This window comes from Sturnus vulgaris, chromosome 3 (assembly GCF_052056855.1).
Source record: "Sturnus vulgaris isolate bStuVul1 chromosome 3, bStuVul1.hap1, whole genome shotgun sequence".
NCBI lineage: Eukaryota > Metazoa > Chordata > Aves > Passeriformes > Sturnidae > Sturnus > Sturnus vulgaris.
The window spans coordinates 9,174,297-9,197,495 of record NC_142245.1 but is presented as its reverse complement, the minus strand read 5'-3'; the positions used below and the strand labels follow the sequence as shown (position 1 = coordinate 9,197,495).

Here is a 23,199-nt window from a genome sequence, read left to right as displayed (position 1 = left end):
TGTTTGAACCTGCTTTGGACTAAAAACCCAGAAGAGCACCGGGAGCTCACACCTGTGGCCCACCAGGCCTGGCCTGGGCCGCAGCATTTCCCATCACCGGAGGGACTGAGAACAGACTGAGTGAGCCGGGCAGCCCATGGAAAGAACTCTTCTAAATCTGCCATCTCCCCGGAACGGCAAGAGGTTTTGCTGTTTGATATTGTTCATTGTTGTGCAGGGAGGTGTGTTGCCTGTTGAATAAACAGTTTTCTTTTTTCTACTTCTCTCCAATTTTTTTCCCCTTTTTCCAGAGGGACCTCATTCAGAGGTTTCCTCCCAAATTTGCCCTAAACCAGGACAAGAAGTCATTCTATAAAATTAACCTACATAATTAAATCAGCCTAATATAAACCAAAGAAAACAGGTTTTTTTACTATTCCATTTGTGGATGATCATATGAAAACACAGGTGTGCTTATATGTGTGTATACATATACATGCACTGGTTTTTGAGAAAAAAAGGACATTAATGCAGCTCAGACCAGCAAAAATCACAAACGTTATCTTCTCCTTGTTTTTACTGAATACTTCTTTCACTTAAAGTCAAGTATCTGCCTGCACACAAAATGAAAATTATTTATTTGGTAACTCTAGCAATTCTACTGATTTCTAAGCCATAATTGTACTCACAAAAATATCTTTCAGCACACTTAGTGTTTAATGTCATTTAATATATTTCATTACATGATGTTATTGGAACTATAACAAAAAAAATTATACTAAAAAAGCTTACCAGTCCTGCTGCATACATGGGTACTATAACAGGCTGCTTCTTGTTGCCTGTAAAGAGCTGATAAAACAACAACAAAGAATTTACTGAGAAGTTTCTATAATGAGCCAGTGATAGAAATGTTTTTCAATGCTACATAACTTGCCTAAGGTTAGTATCACAGAATAAATACGTTAATTATAACACAATGGTTAAAAGCTAATGCAACTTTTTATATTCGTAGGGCTTATAAAAGCTTGCCAGGTGGTCTGTCATGAACAACCATGTTCTGTGCAATTACACAGTTAGGAGATGGCATTCACACAAAACACTTCCACCTGATTCTACATATAAAGCAACTTCGTTATTTAGAAAGGCAGTTCTACTGGCAGACTCACAATATTTCTTGTGTCGATTCCCAGGGAGCACAAAAGCTTTTTGTTGCTGTGGGAGCCACCCCACTGGTATCTCAGTCCGTACGCATCATGGACGTCCTGCAGCTCTGTCCACACGTCCATCAGTTCTCTGCACAACCCATCATAAATGAAGTTCTCATTCAGAAAAACAGCTTTGCATCCTTGAATATTTATTCTGTTTTTTAATGCAAATGACTTATTATATATTCCAGTTAAACTTATGCCCAAGCACAATGCCCAGTGGAACTAAAACTGCACAGTGTTCTCAGAACAATAATAATTCAGACTTCTTACTGGAAAATTATATCCACAGCAGACAGGACAAAGCCTGCTTAGACTCCATCATCACATGAATAAATATAGTAATTTATAGCAAGTATACCTAATAAGGCATATTTGGTTAATTCAGAGATATCATTGAAAAGAAGATGATAGGCTGCTGAGTTGCTAAGTGCAGTACTTCTGGCGTACATAGTCACTGAAAACGAGCATTCTGATAGCTAATTTTCACTTGGTGGCTTCTCAAAATGCTTGAGGCAAACACCTAATTTTAAATTACTGCTGTATGTGGATCAAATTCATTTTATATTTGTTGCATTGTGGTTTCTTACCCAGTACTTCCTAAGGTCTCCTCAGTTGTTATCTGCTTTTCACCAGCTTCCAACAAATGATTCAAGGAACTAATTTCTTCTTCAATTTCAGCAACAGGCATGGAAGGAAAACAGACTTCAAATATTCGTTCCAGACGACTTAGCAATGTTGTCTATACCAGAGAGAAAATATTTATGTCAAGTTTTCTAACTGCTATAAAGGTAAATCCAATGTTATAGTAAGATGGAAAACAGCTTATAGGTAACACAAGATTTCACTTACCATGAAGTATGAACTGTCACCACAAGACTCTCTAACTGCTAAATAATACAGGCTTCTAGCAACTAAGAAACAGTAAGGATCTTGCCCTCTGCAAAGAGAGTTCTTACAGAGGAGTCCAAAGTTACTCTGTTAGAAATCAGCAGAAAATGTAAGCAACAAGATTATCCCTACATAGCATCCATGTCTCAGCAATATAAACAGCACATATTGGAAGTAATGGTTTCCAGACATTTTAATTCCAAAGCATGCACTGGGCCATGGCAGATGGATCAAACATGAAAAACAAAACAAAAGTCAAGCAATCTCCTGTCCTCACAAAACAAAAAAAATCACCCCTTTTTTTTTTGACAAGCATAGTATGTTTTCTTCAAGTTTCCCTTACATTTCTCTTTTCTATTTCCATATAGACAAGATTTCAACTTCTTGTACCTCTGTTAACTGGTCTAGGACATCAGATGTACTAATGATACGGATTTTTTTTCCCCAGTTCAACCCATTAAAAACAGGTAAGCATCAAGCTTTTATTAATTATTAAAATACCAATTGCAAGGTATGCTTGTAAAAACTAAATTAAAGCCTTTTTTAATGTACTCATTTTTGCCAGAAACACCCGAATCCCTTTCCTTGCTAAGAAAAGGAGGCACAAGCCTGGCACTCAGTGCAGTGTTTCCATCTTTCTAGTTTAGTGTTCCTTAACAACCACTTTCCCAGTGCTCTGCTGCAACACACACAGGGCAGCATCCAGCAGCTCCAGCACCTGCTTTTCTACTGGGAAATGGGAAAGAAACAGAGTAGGCGGAAATCCCAGGAGCATCCCATGACCTGGGCTGTTTTAGCTGTGCCAGCAGAGCCCTCCTGTGGAGATGCAGCATATATCAGCAACAATGCTGAACTTAAGCACATAGGCCTCAAAACAGAGGTTTTTTTGTTACAACTGAGATGATTCCAAGCTCAGAAAAGCAAGGCTGTAGGAGGAAGTTATCTATTTCAGTTGGGCCAATCAATACAACTGGGACAAACTTTCATGCAGCAAAATATCTGCTTCACAATTCAAGAGTTATCTACAACATTTCTCATTTGAATTTTAAGCTGAAAAATTGCCTTGTCTCTCATCTCAACTAAGCAACTCATTGATCATCATTGTACATCACCTAACATAACAGAGGTAAACACGTTATCAGAATATCTGGATTCTGTATTGGAATTGGGATGATGAGTGAGGAACAGGGATCAAGTCTGTCCTGACTATTTTTTCTATTCAGCCACTAACTACAAAAAACAGGAAAATGAATTGGCTTAGAGCATCAGCTCTTCAGTTTTACTACCTGTGAAAGAAATGCCTGACAGGGACAGCCACCAGGTACAGTCTCTTGCAAACCATAATGTAAAAATGTGCAAAGATCTGAATTCAGAGCATACTTGACTCACCCTTTTTTTTTTCTTTACTTCTTCATTAACTCTCTGGTAAATTCTGACCATAACGAGCCATGTTCTACAGTATGTAATTTTCTTTTTAATCATCTCCCAATGCTCAGTCATTCTGGCCATACACTAAGTTGCAATACTTGTTGGCTGTTTCCTGTTTGTTGATCAGAACTAAGACACTCACATTTTCAGAAAGTAAAACTAAACAGTATTCCAGATTCTAACTTAATGCTTCAGCACACAAAAGCACACTCTGCTGCAATTTTAAACCTTAACTTTGCCTATAATATATTATTTCCCTTTATCTTACATCAACTGGCGATGCTTACTTCATTTCTCTAATACAGCAAGAATACATATCCCCCGGGGAAAAGCAAGAGGCAGATGAATGGCATTGGATCATGGAAACAGCAAGGCATCACATTTCTTGAAAAGGATCAACATTTGAGAACATGCTAGTGTCTAAAAATATGCTTGCTTAGGTAATGCAAGAATTAACAGAACATCTCTAAGAACCAAGCAGCATCTCAATCAGTGTTACATTTCAAATCTGAGTTCAAGAATTGTGCTAAAATTTCAGGAACAGTTTAACTACAGCATTCTTTACACTCCCTGTCATCTTTTCTAAATCTCTAATGCTGCTTAGCCCTTATTTCTATACAACAAAGAATGGTTTCCATAGCAAACCAGAGTAATTAATTCTGTGTGTGCAAATGAACAAAGGGATGAGTGCACAAACACACATCTCCAAGCAGTGGCAATGTAAGCAGGTGAACTTGTTCTTCTAACTGGTGATAAAATGTGGTCACAGCTTCCAGGTATACAAGGCATCACCAAGATTTTTAAGCTGGTGTAAATGCCCACCTCTACAAACGTCAATCTGTTGCTGCATAAATCAGACTACAAGAAAATATTATGTATGATCAGAAGAGATGTCAAGTCTGTCTTTCTGAGAAAAAAGAAAGAAAAAGGCAGAAAACAAGAATTTTTATCCACTTAATTCTTGAAGGCACTTACAGAAGATGTGAAAAGGCTAAAAATGCCATTCAACATTAACTGTGATTCTCCAAACAGTTGATATAAAAATAAATTTATTGATAGATTCAAAGCCCTATAGTTTTGGTAAATGCATAAAAGATTTTGGTAGACACGTAACATATGTGGCAATCACCACCAGAACCAAAATATCAGAGATATTTTTCTGAAATGAGCATAACCACAGGATTAGAATTTATCTCTATGGTAATTAAACGGGGGCAAGATCCATCCCTCAGAGTTGAAAGCCTGAAGTACTTGGTTTACATAATTTGGTTTTTTCTTCTCCACCTCAAGGCCAAAGAATCCATGAACTCTTTCAACACAGCAATCCTTCACTGATCACCCAGCACACCAAATCCTCCCCAGCTGCCCCCACATGAACCCAAGTGACAGGTCACTGCCTTTCTTCACAGCTATGAAAAGATAACAAAAATTTGCCATAAAAACAACACTCTTGAGCCCCACTACAGAAACAGTGGACACGAATGGCCGTTTTCACTCTATCACTGCTGTAATGCTTCTCTGGGTAAAGTTTTGGGGAACTCTGTGTGCAAGAGTGGAAAAAAAGTCTTGCTTCTCTCCACAGTTCTGATCACATATGAGCCATGGAGCAGACACAAGAACTCATCCAGGTGAACTCCCCTTCAAAAGTGGAGTAGCATTTTGTACTTCCACCCTCTCCCCTTTCCACTGGAGGGCACAGCCCCATTTTTTAACACAAGCCCTTATTTTCCCTTAGGAAATCTCTTACATCCCACAGCATCTCTGCTCTGGCAGCCTCCAGAGTGCTTTAAGAAAGGGAGAGTCAAGAACAGCATGACTTCAGCCCTCCTCATACTGCTGCCAAGAAAAGAGGCCACAGAGGAAGCAACACAAACTCTGGGCCATTTGCATCTACCAAAGACAAAACTGGAAGACTTAAGAACAAATAAAACCAGTGTAATAGTTAGATTGCTGAGCATGTTTAGATATTCAAGCTTATGTGAAATGTAATAAAAAACATATTAAAGGAGATGGAAATGAGCCTATGGAAGATCCAAGATGTTAAACATATAAAGTAGGAAAGAAATAAAGTCCATATGGACATGACTAGCTTCTAGCTGGAACTCAGAAGCTGAATGAAAACTCTCAATAAATGACAGAGCAAAGCTCAGGGACCAAGAAAAGAAAATTATTAACCACTGAGATTTTATTTAACTTAGATCATGAACTCGCTGTTCTGCAGTGCCTAACACAGCTTTTAAGGATTATTTTAATAAAGTAGAGGTGTTAAATGAGGAACTCCCTTTGCTGGGTTTTTTAACAACCAAACCACATTTTCCAGCAACACATGTGCTGCTGTGTTTGCCTGTGAAGAGCTAAGTTGCCATTTACTCTATCTTCACCATGTTTGTGCAGGAGATGGGTGTATTTGGGGTTTTTGTTTGGTCAGTTTTATTGTTGTTCTTGGAGCATTTTGGGGGGGGGAAGGATTTAGGGATTTTTAAGAGCTAAACTTCATGACCATATAGCTAACACAAGGGAGCTGAAGAAACAGTTTTAATGGATGCAACTCACCATGGGGAACACACCAATCAACTTCCATGAGTCTCAAATTTTTCTGGACTCAAGCATTATACAAAGCTAAATGGTTAACTAAAAGCACACAAGCAAATAAACAAATCCTTCAGTTGTTAATTACATGGTGTTTTTTCTTTGAAACAGTTTACAGACTGTTTAAACTATGAATCCATTTCCTTTTCACATAGCAACAATTTGTTTCTTTGTCTGAAGCAACACCTCCTCGAAGCAACGGGAGAACAACTGCTGGCAGAAAAACTCCTGAGTAAAGAAGACAAGCAAAGCTTACGAAGAACACTAGTTCAACTTCTTGCGTTTCAAATGTGATGGCTTGTCTCCATCCCCACTTTAAAAGCAGGTAAATATAAGGTAGTGCCATATATTTCTCAGACGTAAAAAACTGAATTGAAATATAATTTTTATTTACATGAGAAATTTATAATGAAAATACTCATCCTAAACTGAGATTTGCAAGCCAGGAAGAGGATGCCACAAAAGCTAAAAAAACCTTCATCAACATAAAATGAGGAATCAGAGGTTTTTGGGGTTTTTTTACAGTAATTTAAAGAATTAAAGAAGACAATGTTAGTCCTAAATATCCCATGCCCATTTTTAAAGAGTAACTATAAATGTTTTGAGCTCAGCTGGAAAGCAAATCTGAAAATGTAGTGACTTAAGGAAAAAAAAAGGTTAAGACTTCTCTGTTCTTTTTACTGCTTGATCTGAGAGAGTTAGAAACTGCAGGGAAGTTCAGGCTAGAAATATGAAGCTGTCTCTCTACTTCCTGCTGGAAGCTTCACCATTTATGCTCCCTCAGCTGAAGAATGCATCAAATATTGCATCTTCCATGCAGGCAAAGTACAGTTTAACATTTATTGTGACTACATAAACCTCACTGACCATTTCAGTTTGTCACACTGTTATTATCTACTGGTGTTGTACTAACTTTTCAGTCAGACTCAGAGGAAGTACAGTAGATGGCACATGTACAAAACAGGAAATAATTCTGTCCTGGGATATATAAATAGTAATGCTAAAACAAACCCCTCTCAAACAATTTTCTTTTGTGAGATTCCCCTCAGGCAGTCTGTTCTGAAAAACAGCAATTAGGGGCTACTTTTAATAGTCTGATTTTTACTATTATTCAGCTGCAAATACTTCATAATTGTGCTATGGACTTGAAACCCCCAAATCTTTCTGGAAGGATGTATTTACATAAGTAGCCAATACTATTATAATTTACCTTACTGAACTGAGGGGCTGAAGTCTTCAAGGTCATAATTACTTTTTTCCAACAGGATGGATGATCATTGCCCAAGACGGACTACACTCCAAATGACAGTGATCCATGGTTTTCTTTGTCTTGGTGCCTATTCGTGGTTTAGTAACTGTGCCTCACCCATACTGATTAATCTGAAGAGGCAGCTCCTCCAAGCACAGGCTCTCTAATAAGGGGAGAATCTTAAAACCCACTAGAGGACTGTTCACCTTTTCCTTCATCCCTTTCCAGGATTTGTTAACTCTCAGCTAAACCAGCCCTTCTTTAGCTCCTGTTCCTCTGGAGATGCCCATGCTCCTTGCACAGAGGCAGGTACAGCCATATTCCCCACTCACACGATTACCATGGATTATTACTGCTCTTGTGCCTCACTGCTGAATCCTATATATATATTCTTAATGCAGCAGAGTAACCCCCTCAGCTGACTAATGTTCAGAACTATCTCATGGGAAAAGCTGCACTACAAGCCTTATATTCATCATAAATATAACCTGGTAGTGTGCAATGTGATCGCATAAAAGGGACTAATGCATGTGCAGGTCTGCTCAAGACTTGTTGGATCAACCCATTCACCCACAACTACATCCTAAATCTGTTAAACACAAAGGCACATCTCTAATGCAAACTGCAGCCATACTGAAAACAAACATTACATCTTTCCAGCTGAAGACAGAAACTAAATGGATTAAGGCATATGTAGAATTTATATGGGTTCAGATGGTAGTCTGTATGTACACCATGCCCCTTCTCCTCTCCCCTCTACACAGAACTACTGAATGGAAGAGATTAGCATGTTACAAATCCTGCACTGCGAATTGTGGGCAGAAGTCAGAGAGCCTGAGACCAAAGGCAAGGAAGAAAGACCATGATCTTTTTGCCACTATGTGTCACTATATAAGAACATTTTTATTAACATCCCTCCCTCCCCTTAGTTTCATGCTTTATATTGCATACTTTCTAATAAAAATTGGATTAAATAGTTGAACTGAAGCAAAACCTGTTTTTAAATTAAATATTATACCAAATCCACAGTCTTTAAACAGTTTGCCCAATGTACATACATTACACAATCAAGATTGTATTCAGAAAGCACAATACTGCCATCTCCACATTCAGAATATACAAACTAAGAAACTGAAAGGAAAATACAGAGACCTTTTCAATGGAAACTTGAGCTACTGGTAAATAACTTTGCTTTCATGCTGCATTCTGATGGATGAAAATTACTGTATACATTATTTCCACATTTAAACAGCAGTGCTGCTGGCTAAGTATTTTTTCAATTTTCTGTTTTTGCAAAGAATTCCATTAGGATCATTCTGTTTATAAACCATTCAAGATTCTTTCACTACCACATTACAGTGACTCTCCCAGCCTCACCATCACTGATCAAGTGTGTTCAGTATCTTGTAAACGATCCCAGCTCACCTTTAGCCTGAGATCTCAATTTTCTCATCTATCTCAAATGTCTAACACACGCAGCATTTCTCACTTGTACACATCCTGCTCCCTTTGGGTTGCTACAGCAAGTGCTTTTTAGATCTGCCAGCAAGTCATTGATGCAAGTGATCCCCTCCTCCCTATCCTTCTTTAGGCTTTGTAATAAAAACTTTGTTCTCTTCCCTCTCACTAGATTTATTTTGCCTGTCAGTATTTCTGCTTTTGCATCAAACGGCTGCAGAACTAAGTTTAATACATGGCAAACAGAAGATTGGTGACTACTTTAAAATACCGTATTTTGTGTTTTGACCTCAGTAATACCCTCTTAAATGACAGCAAGGAAGCTGATCAAATTCTGAGTTTAATTTTACTAAGATTCTGAGCTCAGAGTACCAAGACTGTCTGCTGGCTCACGTTGACTCATTAGTTAATCTCCGTTCCTAACAGCAATTTAGCAAACTGTGGCTCAATGGATTATAAATAGAATTAGTATTTAATCTTAAAACAAGCATTTTTTAAATGTATAAAAGTTTAAATAGATCCTTCCAAAACTTAAAGCACTAACAAAATAACGATTGTTTTTAAGAGTTAACTGAAAAAAAAAAGTAGCAATTGACATTGCAAAGCTAAGGAAACTATTGCCACAGAGAAAACATGCCCAGCTCAACTTCCTCTCCAGTTTATTTGTCTAAAACATTCTCTCAGCTGTACCTCCTCACTGGTAAAGGAGGAAGAACATCACTTTAGATCCAAACAGTCAAAACTGACTGTAGCACAAAGACAAGGAATGAAAACACTTGAAGTCTGAAAATTTGCTTTACAATCTAATCAAACTACCATATAACTGCACGGCAGACTTTAAATAAGGAACTTCCAATTTAACTTGACTTTTATCTTTTGTTAAGGTAGACTTGGGGAGGGAAAACTTAATTACAGAGCCTCTGAGGGTTCTGTTTATATAAACATCTACATACAGAAGTGTTTTCTATTGAAAATCTACCATAAAATGACAGAAAATTTTAAGTGAAAATATATATTTAAAACCTTCAGACTATCCCTTAATATTAATAAATTGCTAGAAAAAAGTGATGATTTACTAGAATCATCTCCTCACTACATTTCTTTCTCAGATTCTGGACAGTCTTTCAAGTGGCTAGAGAAACAATTGAGATTAATTGCACTAAAGACCTTAGTACTCTCCAATTTTATGGGTGAATAGGTAACAATAAATTTGTGCTTTCAACTTAAGAAATGGACCAACACATTCAAGTGATAAGCAAGGTCTTGCACAGACAAAAATCTGCCTGCAGGTTTACTCAGGAAGGTTTCTTTTTGATTTGTGAAATCTCTTTGAGGTTTGGAGTGTTAGTCACTGCACAGAACAGCAAAAAGGAAGAGTAATGACCGAGGCTCACAGCTTTTAACGTGACAAGAAATCAGTGCTAAGTCCGAAAAGCTCCATTCTATTTGCTGACACTGGCAGAGCTCCAGCTGGCACAACCTTCTGAAAAGCCATTTCACCCGTCACTGATAGGAAATGGGAAGAGGCAGGGCTGTCACCGAGCAAGGTCCTGAAAGAAAGGTCTTATTTCCTTTTATTGCCAGGAAAGATCCAAACCTTTCAGACACATATTACCACCAAGTGGTGATGCTGCACGCTTCATAAAGACAGAGCATACTCTAAACTACTCATATGGAATGATGTGGATAAAAAGAAGCTTTGAAGAAAATTCTAAACTGAAATTGTTATTCTGAATTTTGTAAAAGTATTATTAAACGCTGAACAAAAAAAAAAAGTCTTTGTAAGAATAGCCACAGATCTCAAAACGACTGTTAAAAAGGCTTAGGAAGTAACTAATTAGGAACTAATGAATACTTAGCAATCAAAATAGAAAACATAGGAGAGGTGGCAAGAAATAAATCTATTTACTTCCCCCTCCTGGAAACTTCTAATTAGAAATAGCAACAGCTTTAACAAATCACCAGTCTTCTGTTTGTGATGTTGCTACAATGTGCAGCTTCCCACAATTAATACCTAACAGAGACTTATTTTTAAAGAGTTAACTTGCCAGGAGTTTGAATACCCAAGACAGAATTCCACAGCTTATGTTTTATCATGCTGTCTGCCCTAAGTGAATTACTGCAGCTATTTACAAATCAAATCATCATTTTTAATCAGATTTTTAAAACATTGATAGAGAATGGTGATGGAAAATTTTGGGAACCAGTAATCCCAGGTTCTGGTTACACCACAATTTTACAAAAAGGCAAAAGAGTGCCCTCCCAAAAGGCAGTAAACAATGAAGCAAAAGAAAAAAACTATCAGAGGCTCTGAAATATCTATGATGGCTTATTCCTTTGATCAATTTATGTAAAGGATCACATGTAATCATCAAAACAAATTCCTACAAGTTCCAGCACACCCTGCTCATTCGTCTGTGGGAAGTAACAGTGCTGCAAAGATGTGCATGATCCAAACACAGCATAATGTTTTGTATCAGCCAATCTCACATAGTACATTAAATCTCTCCTAAAAGGCAAACAAGGCCTATTCAAATATTTGTTCAATGCAGAAGCAGGAACCAGGAAGAACTGTAGACATAAGAGCAGAACAAGACTGAGGAAAACCAAGCAAACCCTTACCTGAACTGAAGGTGATAGCTCTTGGGATTGCTTACTGATAGTCCCTTGGAAAGACGCTAAAGCAACACTGTCACTCTTGTGTAACACCGGGTCATCACTCCTGGCAGACACGCCTGTCCTATGTGACTGCCACGTCTCTTTTCTGTGATGAGATTCACCAGCCTGCTCATCTCCAAAGGCAGCCCAAGAACAGCTGTCTTTTTGTTCATCTTCAAAAGCATTCCAGTCTGTAGGCTGGTTACAACCTGCTGAACTGAAATCTGCAAAGTCATCCGAGTCCTGGAAAGCAACGCTCTCATCTTGAAGTTTTGGCACTGAATCGAAGTCTCCAAATTCACTATCATCACCATTTTCTACCTCAGTAGTATGCTGGAAGTCTAGTCCAGAAGTTTTACTCGTAGTATGACATTCTAAAGTGTCAGCAGCCTGATTTAGTTCAGCTTGGTCCAAACTTGCTGGCTGCTGACAAACAGTACTCATGTCCCTGAATTCACCAAATTCCTCGTTAGGTTCACTAATATGTGCAGACTGTTCCGTTCTTTCTGAATCTAGAGCGTTTATTGAGTCTTGAGCATTCCTGACGGTGGGAGACGCACTGCTCACTGAACCAAAGTCACCAAACACATCATCATGTTTGTTGTCACCATTCTTGAGATCTTCAGAACCACCCAGTTTTTCTCCTGCAGGATCACAGCTTAGGCTTTGGATCTTATCAACCTTGATGTCTGCTGCTTTTAAAGAATCCTCAGGCCTACTAAAATCTTTGCCATTCTCTATGTGATGTTGTCTTCTCCCACTGCGCTCTCCATTCTCTGTAGTGCATATTGAACTTCCAGTTGTTTCAGACGTACTAGAAATTGCAAATTCCAGTGCTGAGGGACCCTGTTCACAACTAATTTCTGAAATGCAAACATCTTCTTCACTATGAGTTACTCTGTTTATTCTGTTGTTCTCCTGAATGCTCACTGAGTCTCTTTCATTAAGAACACTGCATATTGTAGAATCTGTTTCCTCTAAATGTGCTGGGGTTTTGTTTGAGAAGGTAGCAAAATCTGCAACGTCTTTAGCTGAGCTAGGCATTGAGTTCAAATGTTGCTCAGTATTATGGGAGCCAACAGTTTTCAGTCCCTTTGAGTCACCAGTACTGTCTAGATCTTCTGTTCCCTGAGGATTTACAGGGTCTGACGCTGCAAATCCATTTGTTAGAATCTCTAGACATGGAAGCTTCTCACCATTACAAGCATCTATTTGCTCATCTTCACTCTCAACTGTTACATCAGTTCTAACCACACAAGAAGAAAAACCCTCTGATTTTCCAATGTTGTCTCTTTGTTCCCCCCTTCTGTTTACATCTTCTATAGCAGTACCTGAAGTTCTAAACTTAGATTTTTCTTTGATAGTACTAGTAGCTGACATATCAGAAAGCTCCTTAGTATGAGTAGGAAGCTCTGCAATGCAGTCTTTATCTTTACCATTTTTAACAGATGTGAAAGTTGCAATGCTAGCTACATTGTCAGAATAATCATGGAGTGGGATGAAATGATTTGTGGGTATAAACTCTTCCTTTGGATGACTGTAGTCCGGTGTATCAAAATCAGCAAAAGCTACACCAGCAGTGCTCACACCAGAAAATCCTCCAAACTCATCTTCATCGTCATCATCAGCCCCATTGTCAAGTGGTGGAGGGGATGAGGAGTACATTCGAATAATGTCTGGTTCCATTGTTTGGTTCTGCTTCAACATTAATGTATTTCTGTATGAGGGAAAAACAGAGCTATGTTACAACTTGGCTAGCTTTTGTGTTCTTATATATTTAATTTTTATAGTCTCATGCCTCATTTTTTAAGTGTGTATATAGGTCAATATCTGTGTTAGATATCAGAAAGAAACATTCCCCCAACACATTTGTTTTATTAGTCACAAAGAATCTAATGGGACAGTTCAAGCCTCTTTTAAAGCACTACATGATCAAATTGTGAGCAGACAGTGCTGAAATGATCCTCTTGAGCTGTTGTGCAACACACTGGCACAACTAAATTCAGTTTTAACTCATCAGTTCTCTACCTCCCATCAGCAGCAGTTCACAAAACTGCCAGTGACCCTGGTCCATATTTTGCCACAGTCCTTTGTGTGCTCAGGTACACGACAAGAATTAAGCCACTCCATGGCCTATGCCACAACAGCCATACACATAAGGGACATCCACCAGAATCAAAAACTTCAAAAAGTGTTTCCATAAGCTCTGAAATTGTGAAGGAGTGGAGGAAGGAACTGCTGTTAGAACCACCAGGTATGATTTGCTGCCCTAGTGTTTAAGTCTCTTTCTAACAGTCCATGGGTTTCTGTTTGGTTGCCCTTTTCTCTGGATTTCCTACCCACAAGCCAACACACTGCCTTCACAGCTGCTGTCACCAGCCTGCTTCTGTCTTAGGAACCAGCTGAGAAATGCCATCATGATGCCACCAGTAAAGCCTAGAGCCAAACACATTTCATGAAAACGTCTTCTCAAAAGAAGACCTGAGCACGAGTATTCATAAAATATTTAAACACAAATCACTAAACCACAGGGGAAAAAGAAAAAAGAAGAAAGTATTTCCACGGCCTAGACAGATACAGATTAAGGACTCCCTCTGTCTTAACACTGCAAACCATTACAGGAACAAGGCAGGTATAGGTGGAAAATTTTCTTTCCTAAAGAATAACCTTGACTTTTTCAATGTAGTGTGCAATTAATGAAACAATAACTACCAGTATGTATATATTGACAGTTGTACACATCATTGAACTAGTCCATACCTTAAAACCCTTCAAAGAAGAGCTCACACCAAGCTCTCTCCATTTCAAATGACACTTGACATGAACGAACTGTAACAACACTAAACCTTACCCACAGAAAAAGAGTGGAAACAACCTATACATATTAGCAAATATTTGAACCTCTAACCATCAGCATAAGTGCAGAGTTTACAATACTAGTTGTGCAACACAGATAAAATATGATCCTTAAGTCCAGTGCCTTTAGCAAACAACTTTGCAAAAATACCTTAAGAGAAGCACACAATGGGTAGAACACAACAAATGAAGCTCTTTAGGTCTTCTCAAGCACAACATACCAAGCACTTCAGCCAAACAACTCTGGATATTTGCCAGAAAACTCTGACATCCTTGAGGTGACTAACATACCTACAATTTCTTTTTAAAAGAGTGGTTTTCAGTTAAAAAAGTACATCATGCTTATCAGATGAAACCTTGAAGTAATTTCTAATACAACATGCAAACTGAAGAGAACTGCAAAGGAGTTTTGTTTAGAATAAAGCCTAAGTTGTCAACAAGTTCCCACACAGGCTGACTCAGCACCAGCTGCTTAAACAAGGTATTCGAGAGAAGAGCTTCACTCACTCTAAACTTCTGAACTTTCCCATTGAAAGAAAAATTTGCCTATATGGTTCATCAAAAACCATGCATTCTAAGTATTTTCAGATTTGTAGGCTTATATAGGTTGGTTTTCACCTGAGTTATTTGTAATACCACATTCAGGTCTGTATTAGTAACTACACCATCTTACATTGGTGGATCTCATTTTGGCAAGACACGCCAAGAAAAATTACTTCTTAGCCTACACTAGCCATAGACCCATATACTATCCATCATAACTCTACCCTTTTTTTTTTTTTTTTACCATTTACTGTACGAGTATTTTAACCTCAGCCAAAAATAAATCACGATAGAGTTGAGAACATCCTTGGAGGCAAGGATGATCTAAAAGAACCCAAATATGCAGTTTCAGAAAACAAACTGAATAATGTGAGAGGAGCAAGCATCACAATCCCAGGGAATATACCCACAATACTCATTTTCCTTCCAGTTTAACATAAAAAAGGGGAGACAAGGAACAAGAATAACAAGGATAAGCATAGGACAAAGGTAACTGCACGGGAGCTGAAGCCAACTGCCGAAGCCCAATTGAATATGTAGAACGATGTCTGACCATTACAAAATTTTCTCTCCTGCAACTTCTTATATAGAGCAGAAGAAACTTCCTTCAATTTTTCATTTCAAAGCACTTTTAAAACATCACAGGGATCATTTACAAAGCAGCAGTCCAGCAGCACAATGCTCCACCTACATTTCAATAACAGTTGCCAAAACAGGATCTGCGAGGAACATTAACTGTACATTTAAAAATTTGATCACAGGTTTGATAGTCTACTATGTGTTTAATCAGTTTAACCCACAAGAACCCACTGCATAACCAATTGTATAGACTTCTATATAATTATTTTTTAAATGTCAGGTATTTCCAGTTATGTTACTGCTGCATTTTAAAAGTCAAATATGAAGAGTTCCAAAATGTATGAATCTGCATAATAAATGAGTATAAGGTTACGTTGACACAATTTAATTGTTGTATACAGAACTCAAACACATTCAAACTGTAAGAAAAGGAAAAAAGTCATACTAAAAGGAAAAAAGTCATACATAAAGCAGGCATAATCCCAGTTGTCCTCACAATATAAAACAGCATGGGAATTTTACAGTCTTTATGTTTTTTTCCTCAGAAAGAATTTCATTATGGTCCCTTCTCAAGACTTCTAAAAGTCTTCTATCTGCCAACTAGAAACCAAATAAGTTACTGTCCATTGAAACCTGTGGTGAAAACTCACAGGTCTGACAGAACAACTTTTTTGTTCCTTATCTCATTTAGTTAATCCTTGCTTTGTCTGGCATCTCAAAAAGAGCTGGAAATGTGGCTTCATCTTTTATAGTCCTTTTACCCAACTCAGACATATTCTTGGTCAAGACACTCAGCTACATAATTTTGTAAACCTGGTATTTTAAGTGATGTTTACAATGTGATTTAAACCAAAGTAGAATTTGAACAAGTTGTATGACCAATAATATGGATTATTTAGCATCTTGTTTTTGAGGAAATTGGTTACCAAATTTAAAAGTATAACGCTAACATGCTCTGTTCATTTATAGATTCTTTAAACATGTATTTCTTAAAACAAATGACCAGTTTTTCAGTACACTATATAATAAGGACTGTGATTTGAAGGAAATTGTAGCAGTTTTTACTTGTGTAACAGAGCATAACATGCCTAACTTCTGTGATTTGTAATAAGCAACAACCCAGGTTTCTAGCATCAAAACTTACACCTCAAGGTGAGGAATCTGGCACAGTTAAAGCATTCCTGTTTAGTGGATTGCTTTATTCACAAACACAGATTTATGTTGACAAATGCCAGTAACTTCTGCAGATCTCAACAGTTTAAGATTACACTGAAGAGACTTCCATCAATTGCTCATGGCATCTGGTTGTACCAATGTTTTCTAGGGAAAAAACAAAGAATTGCATTCTCTCTCAGATGCCATTTTATGCATTTCTGCCTTTTACCTATTTGCTCCTTGGGTTTTTATTAACTGGAAATGCCAGTTCTTGCATACATGTGTTTCTTTATATTCACATTCTAACATTCACTATCAAGGAATTTCTCAAAAAGTTTCACTACCACAAACAGGAGACCACTGTTTAAATTATACTATAAATGCAATTCACCAATACACTCACAAGTACATATTGACATTGTACGCTAAAGAAGAAAAATGCTGATTAATTAAGATTCAAGGTTCAAATTTTTTATTGAAGTCACATGCATTTAAGGATGCAATTGAAGTTAATTCGAAATATTAAAAAAGAAAGAAAATGGGAATCAGTAACGCTAGAAAAATTTTGATAGGCAAGGAACTGGAAAGAGAAAATGAATATCCTTCTTTTATGATCACTAACTAATGTTTTCAAAAGATTTACAACAAAACCAGGCTATCTTACTATTTGTTTGCAGTAAATAGGGAACAATATGTGCTTTCCTCACACACATCACATCCTTGTTCACTACCTTTTTGTAGAGTAATAGCAACAGCCTAACAAAGACCAGGCAGCAAAGAGAACAATACAATTACACTACACAAAAGCAGGTATAAATAGTTCCTTCCCTGTGTATCTTCTAAGGCAAAACTTGAAACAGCATCTTTGGCTCTTACATAAGACCTAAAAAATCAGGAGGTTGCAAAGAGGATTTCTAAAGTAGTACTTGAGGTATGTAAATTCAAAAGAAATTCCTTGTAGAACGGAATGTTTCCTTTAACTTGAGAGGAAGCAAAGCAATGAATAACCTCTCAGCTGTGGATTATTCAGAAGAAAAGCTGAGTTAAGCAAACCATATCTTTAAAGCATACAAGAAACACAATAATCAGAAATGGCACAATAAAGATCTCCATGACAGAAATTATTACGTTACTGAAATACTCTACAGTAAAAGCCCTGCAATAGCAAGGTGATGGATTCAAGTCATTAGCATCTGATCTTTCCAAGAACATTTAACTCTTACTGCAAAGGAATTCCTCTAGCAAACGCCAAAAATACCAGAGTAATGACCAGATTTATACTTATTACAGCACAGTGTTGGCTTCCAACAGGAAAAGCTGTAATGGAAGCTCCTCTTCCATTATCTCTTTGCTTTTTCTTCGGCTTACAAACAATGGAAACCAGATTCCCAGTCTTTCTGCACCTGAGAACCTATTTCTAGAATGGTGGTTGCAAATGAGAAGAGCCTGTCTGTTAGAACAGCATTTCTACAACCCAAATCCACTCCAGAGAGAGTGCCTCTGTCCAAGCTGAAGCCATTATGTTCTTAAATTGGTTTAATAAGCTTACTTTTATTTTTGAAAATAGTTACCAGCAAACAAAATACAGCAAGAAAATGTTTACTTCATAAAGCCTCCAAGAAATCAATGTTTTCGATTTTGAACTTAATGCTGTTACAGCCAGGAGGTCCATTACCCAAAGCAGGAGTTTCAGAGCACTTTTTCTTGGACATGTATGAGTTGAGGAAAACACTGTTCTCCAGTTCCAGTAAGGGAAACATATCTAAGCCTTACTTCTCACTACCCAACATTTGGAATTAATGAATACCACCATACATTGCTGTGGTTTCAAACACTGAATTTGTTGGACACCTATTACAAAGTGTTGTATGTATAATGAACATTAAAGTAACAGAACTCAGGAGAGTTTCACCAAGAATCTGGCACTAATCTCAGCCAGCTCATTCTTCCTCTTCTCCCGTGCTCCTCAGGCTGGCATTAAATACTAGGCACCCCTAGACAATCCAGCCCATGCAATATTCAAACCTCTTTGACAGTGTTTCTCTTCCTTTCATTGCTGACAATGCAGGAAGACCAAGTTAGGTGGCACAAATGTGAAATTCAATAGATCTTGGATATAAGCATTTTAATTTTAAATGTTGTTAAACTATATAAAGAAGCAAACATATTTTGAGTAGTTGTGCTGCTTCACTTATCCCTGCTTCATTTTGGTTTAGCTGTGGAATCAGAGGAGCTGTTGGAAAATATCAATCTAAATGTTCTGTTGATTCATTAAACTCTTTTTTTAATCAAGAATAGCAATACTTCCCAAATTTAAAAGACCAAGTTATCCTCAAAACTACTATAAGGAAAAAAATGTTTCAACTTAAAATCCACTGATGTGCTTTAATGGCTGCAGATGAAGATGCTGCTGTACCTAAATCTGAAAACAGAGAGTGGGGAAAGCATTGGAAGAACAAGCACATTCTAAATTGATATGGGCAAACACAACTGGCTGGAATCAGGTTTCAATCTAACTCTGTGGAATGCAGTATTTGTGTCCAACATACAGCACACAGACACAAAATGTGTAAAGACAGATGTCATAAGTAACAGTAACTGAGATGATTTCATTCTTACGATTTCCCAAATTCCTTTTAAAACAGGGTTCAACTCAGCAAGAAATCTACTTCTAGATGTGTCTTGGGGTGACTTTATGATGCTTGTATCCCCGAATCGTCTGTTCTGTTGGTGTTGAATATTAAGTTCTGCAGCTTTAAGACTGGTTCCAAGAGTGAAGGGGGGAGAGAAGAGGTGCAGAGTTTGTTATCAGAGACTGCACCTGCTCCCCTGCATCCTCCTCACAGACTGTGTTGTCTGCGGTGGACAGCGGTAAAGAACTTTTTTTTACTTCATTTTGGTTAGTTTTTCTAACTAGCTGAGGCAAAGAAGTTCCCTGGACTGTTATTTTTCCCCTCCCTTTTTCTTGGAATTGTTCGAACCTGCTCTGGACTAAAAACCCAGAGGAGCACTGGGAGCTCACACCTGTGGCCCACCAGGCCTGGCATGGGCCACGGCATTTCCCAGCAACGGAGGGACTGAGAACAGACTGAGTGAGCCGGGCTGCAACCCGTGGAATGGACTCTTCTAAATTTGTCATCTCTTAAGAGCAGCGAGAGGTTTTGCTGTTTAGTATTGTTCATTTTTGTGCTGGGGAGTATTTTGCTTGTTAAATAAATGAGGGGGTTTTTTCCACTCCTCTCCAAAGAAATATTTTTCCCCGAACCAGTTGGGGAAGGGACTGCTTAAATCTGTTTCCTAGAGGGACCCCATTCAGAAGTTACCGCCCAAATTTGCCCTAAACCAGGACAAGATGTTACCCTCAAACATGCTAGCTGGGAATGTGCTCTAAATTAGGATTAAAAGATGCTAGATTACAAAGTATTAGAACTAGATTACCTAGGGTCAACAGTTCTCAGAGATTTCCTCACACTGCAGTATGATCTCCATCACAGAAACCCTTCAAACTTCACAGAGACTACAGCAGAGTAGATTAGAACTAATCCACAGGGCTGCACTCTTCTGTGACGGGTTCTCTCACAGCCTGGCAGAGGAAATACAGCTGCACAAGGAAAACAACCATGGATCTTCTTTCCATACTACAAACGTACTTACTGCTTGTTTTTCAGTGAGCAGGCTTACATTTTTCATCATTTATCCCACCTAAAGACATTACCTCATATTAAAAACACAATACAGGAGGGACACATGATACTCCAAAGAATAAAACCTATTTTCCATCAGCTTTCAGTAGACATATGAACTTGAGGTTTCATATTTCCTTCTTCCTACTTTCAAACATACTGAAGTGAAGAGAGGATTTGCCTTTCCCCGTGGTTCTCCCAAGACATAACTCTTTGATTTGAAAAATCCAAATTATTTGCTTTACAGAAGCAGATTTCTTAGATCACTTTGCAAATTGCACCAATACAGAAATATTCCTTGCAATCGAAAACTAATTGTTAAAAACATTAGCATGAAAAAATTCTATTGAAAATGAGATTGTCAGTTTTCAAACAAGGCATATTTCACGGCTTTTTTTCGTGTGTGTGTGTGCGCAATAGCAGCAGCTTACTCAGTGTGGGTTTTGGTTTTTTTTTTTTGCACAAAGGGGAAAATCTAACAGACAAAATTTCTAACACCTAGGAATGAGTAGGATCTAAGACACTTCTCTGACTATCAAGAAAAATTGTAAGTATTTTGAATCCCCGTGAAAGGGTTAGCATGTCATTGTGCTGAAACGTTCACAAAGAAGCAGTTTAAGTTGTCAAACAGCACAATAGCACAGAAAGGAATGAATATTCTGTCGAGATAGATAAAGGTATCTGCAAGATTATGCTGATGAGTGTAGTGAAAACAACTCGATCGAGCATCAGTTTCTTTACTGCTGGATTTTCTAACTGATACCGCCACAGATCTGCAAAGATAGCTCAATGAGTATTTCAAGAAGAAAAGACAGTTGACTGAGGTCCATCTAAGCTGCTCTATTATTTCCACTGTGAAAGACAAGTCTTTTCAAAGTACTGAAAGTTTCCGAATATTACTCTGGGTAATTAATGTGTTAAAAGGCTTTTGTTAGCTAGGTAAGCTACTGGGGGAATTTTTAAGTAGAAATGTAGAGATCACAGAGAGCATTCATCACCAGCAATATGTAACACAAATATGATTCACTGTGTGAACTCCAAATTTTATAGTCTATTAAATTCCTGACTAAACAAAACCATGATCTGAGCAAAACCAAAATACATTAAAAAAAACAAAACAAAACAAAAAAGGCTGAGATCTTTCAACTGCTTACTTATAAACAAATTAAGGAAGTAAAGACTTTCACATGACCTTAAAAGGTCATACAATGTGTACTTTATGCAACTATCATGCAGAATGAAAACACCAGAGCTACATAAGCTTTTCTACATATTTTAAAGTCCCATTCTCACATTCATGCTATTCTAAATGACATGACTGTTTAAAAAGCACAAAACAAGCCCTAAGTATTCACAGGTACTCCATCTCTTCCCCAGGCTCTCACAATTAATGTTACATTCCTCCAGGTATAGCTCCAATTCCAGGAGGAGAAACTGCTACCTGTGCATGGAATGAGGAAACCTCTGCCTGTGAGGGCAATACAACAGAACATTTTTATTTTTAAAGCAGGCTAATTGCCTTTCCAAGTCTAGTTCATATGTCCAGAGAATAAAACAAGGAGGAAATACTTTTAATTTTGTTCAATCTCTAAGGACCAATTCAGCTAAAAAGCAGCATCCATCAAACTCACTTTACCATGGACTCAACAGCTGAAATGTGAGTTCTAATGAAGCATGTTGGGCTCTAAACCATGCATGGAAACAAAACTTGTAAAACCAACCCAGCACAGCTCCTGTAAACAATGTTTCTCTACTCGCTCCAGTCATTATGAACAGATGTTTGGTTAAGGAGCATTAAGCTGCTGAAGGCTTCCATTTCTGTGCTGAAGCTGGAAGGAAGGGGCTGTCACAATTAAGAGGCCAATTTACTGACAATTTGAAGGAATCCCAAGGTTTAATCGTTGCTTTTAAGGCACCGTCTTCTCTAAAGAAAAAAATACATTTTGGTTCATCAAGTAGACACTTTTCACAGTAAACTGAAGTGTCAGCACCTTATAAAGCATTTCAGCAATTTCGCCCCATTTTAGAATGACATCACTTATTTTACAAAAAGAAAAATATCATACTTAAATTATCGTAACTCTGTTCAGCCTGTCATGTCCAGATGCATTTAGCAACCGATACTCTTTACGCCCCTCAAAAGAGAAAGCTTGTAAGGAAAAGCCAAACACACAGGACAGCTGAATTTCTTGCACTACATCCTCGAGCCTTCTCCCAGCCACGGTGCCGCTGAACCCCAGGGAAATGCGGGCCCCGCCGCAAGGCGAAGTCGAACCCCCTGCTCCGGCCGCGGTGGGACGAGCCCGGGGAGCCACGGGGCTTCACCCCTGCCCTGCCCTGCCCCGCCCGAGCCCGGCCCGGCCCCGCTGCCCTCCCCCGCGGGCCAAGGGGAAGGACGGCGCTGCCCCGACAGGCCTCGGCCGCCGCCGCCCCCCGGGGGGCAGCGCCGAGAGGTCCCCGGCGCTTTTCCGCGGCCAGGCCCGGTGGGAACGAGCCGCCCCCCGCCGTCTCTTACCTGCGGGCTGCGCGGGGGGCGGTGGGGCCCGGGCGGGCATGGCGGCGGGCGGGGATGGGGAGGGAAGGAGAGGGGCCGCAGCCGGTTATCTGCGGCCTCCCCCGGCAACCGCCATGGAGGGGAGCCCCTGTGGGCGACAGGAATCGCGTCGCTGCGGCCCGGCCCCCTCCGGCCGCCGCCTTCCGTCCGTCACCGCCCACCGCGCTCCCGGCACACACCGCGCGCCCGCCCCCGCTCGCGTCACGTCCGGCGCGGCCCGCGACTCGAGTCACGCCGTAAACTGTCCTGAGAATAAATGGCTGCGGGAGGTAGTGGGGAGTGACTGAGTGAGTGGAGTGAGTGAGTGGAGTGAGTGAGTGGAGTGAGTGAGTGGAGTGAGTGAGTGAGCGAGCGAGCGAGCGAGCGTGCGCG

General features: G+C 39.0%; 1 protein-coding gene across 2 annotated transcripts in view; it reads right to left on the bottom strand.

Moving 5' to 3' along the window:
* AFTPH (aftiphilin) overlaps positions 1-22,989 on the bottom strand; it is a 49,672-nt gene extending 26,683 nt beyond the window's left edge. Inside the window, exons 1-5 of one of the 2 annotated variants that reach the window (XM_014890192.2) lie at positions 22,789-22,989; positions 11,422-13,174; positions 1,775-1,926; positions 1,146-1,272; positions 772-828 (exon numbers count right to left, since the gene is read on the bottom strand). In XM_014890192.2, the coding sequence (XP_014745678.2) occupies positions 772-828; positions 1,146-1,272; positions 1,775-1,926; positions 11,422-13,164 (2,079 nt within the window). In that variant the 5' untranslated portion in view covers positions 13,165-13,174; positions 22,789-22,989. The remainder of the gene's footprint in view (positions 1-771; positions 829-1,145; positions 1,273-1,774; positions 1,927-11,421; positions 13,175-22,788) is intronic. The other variant, XM_088160961.1, reaches the window with a different exon arrangement.
* Between the last annotated feature and the right edge of the window lie 210 nt (positions 22,990-23,199).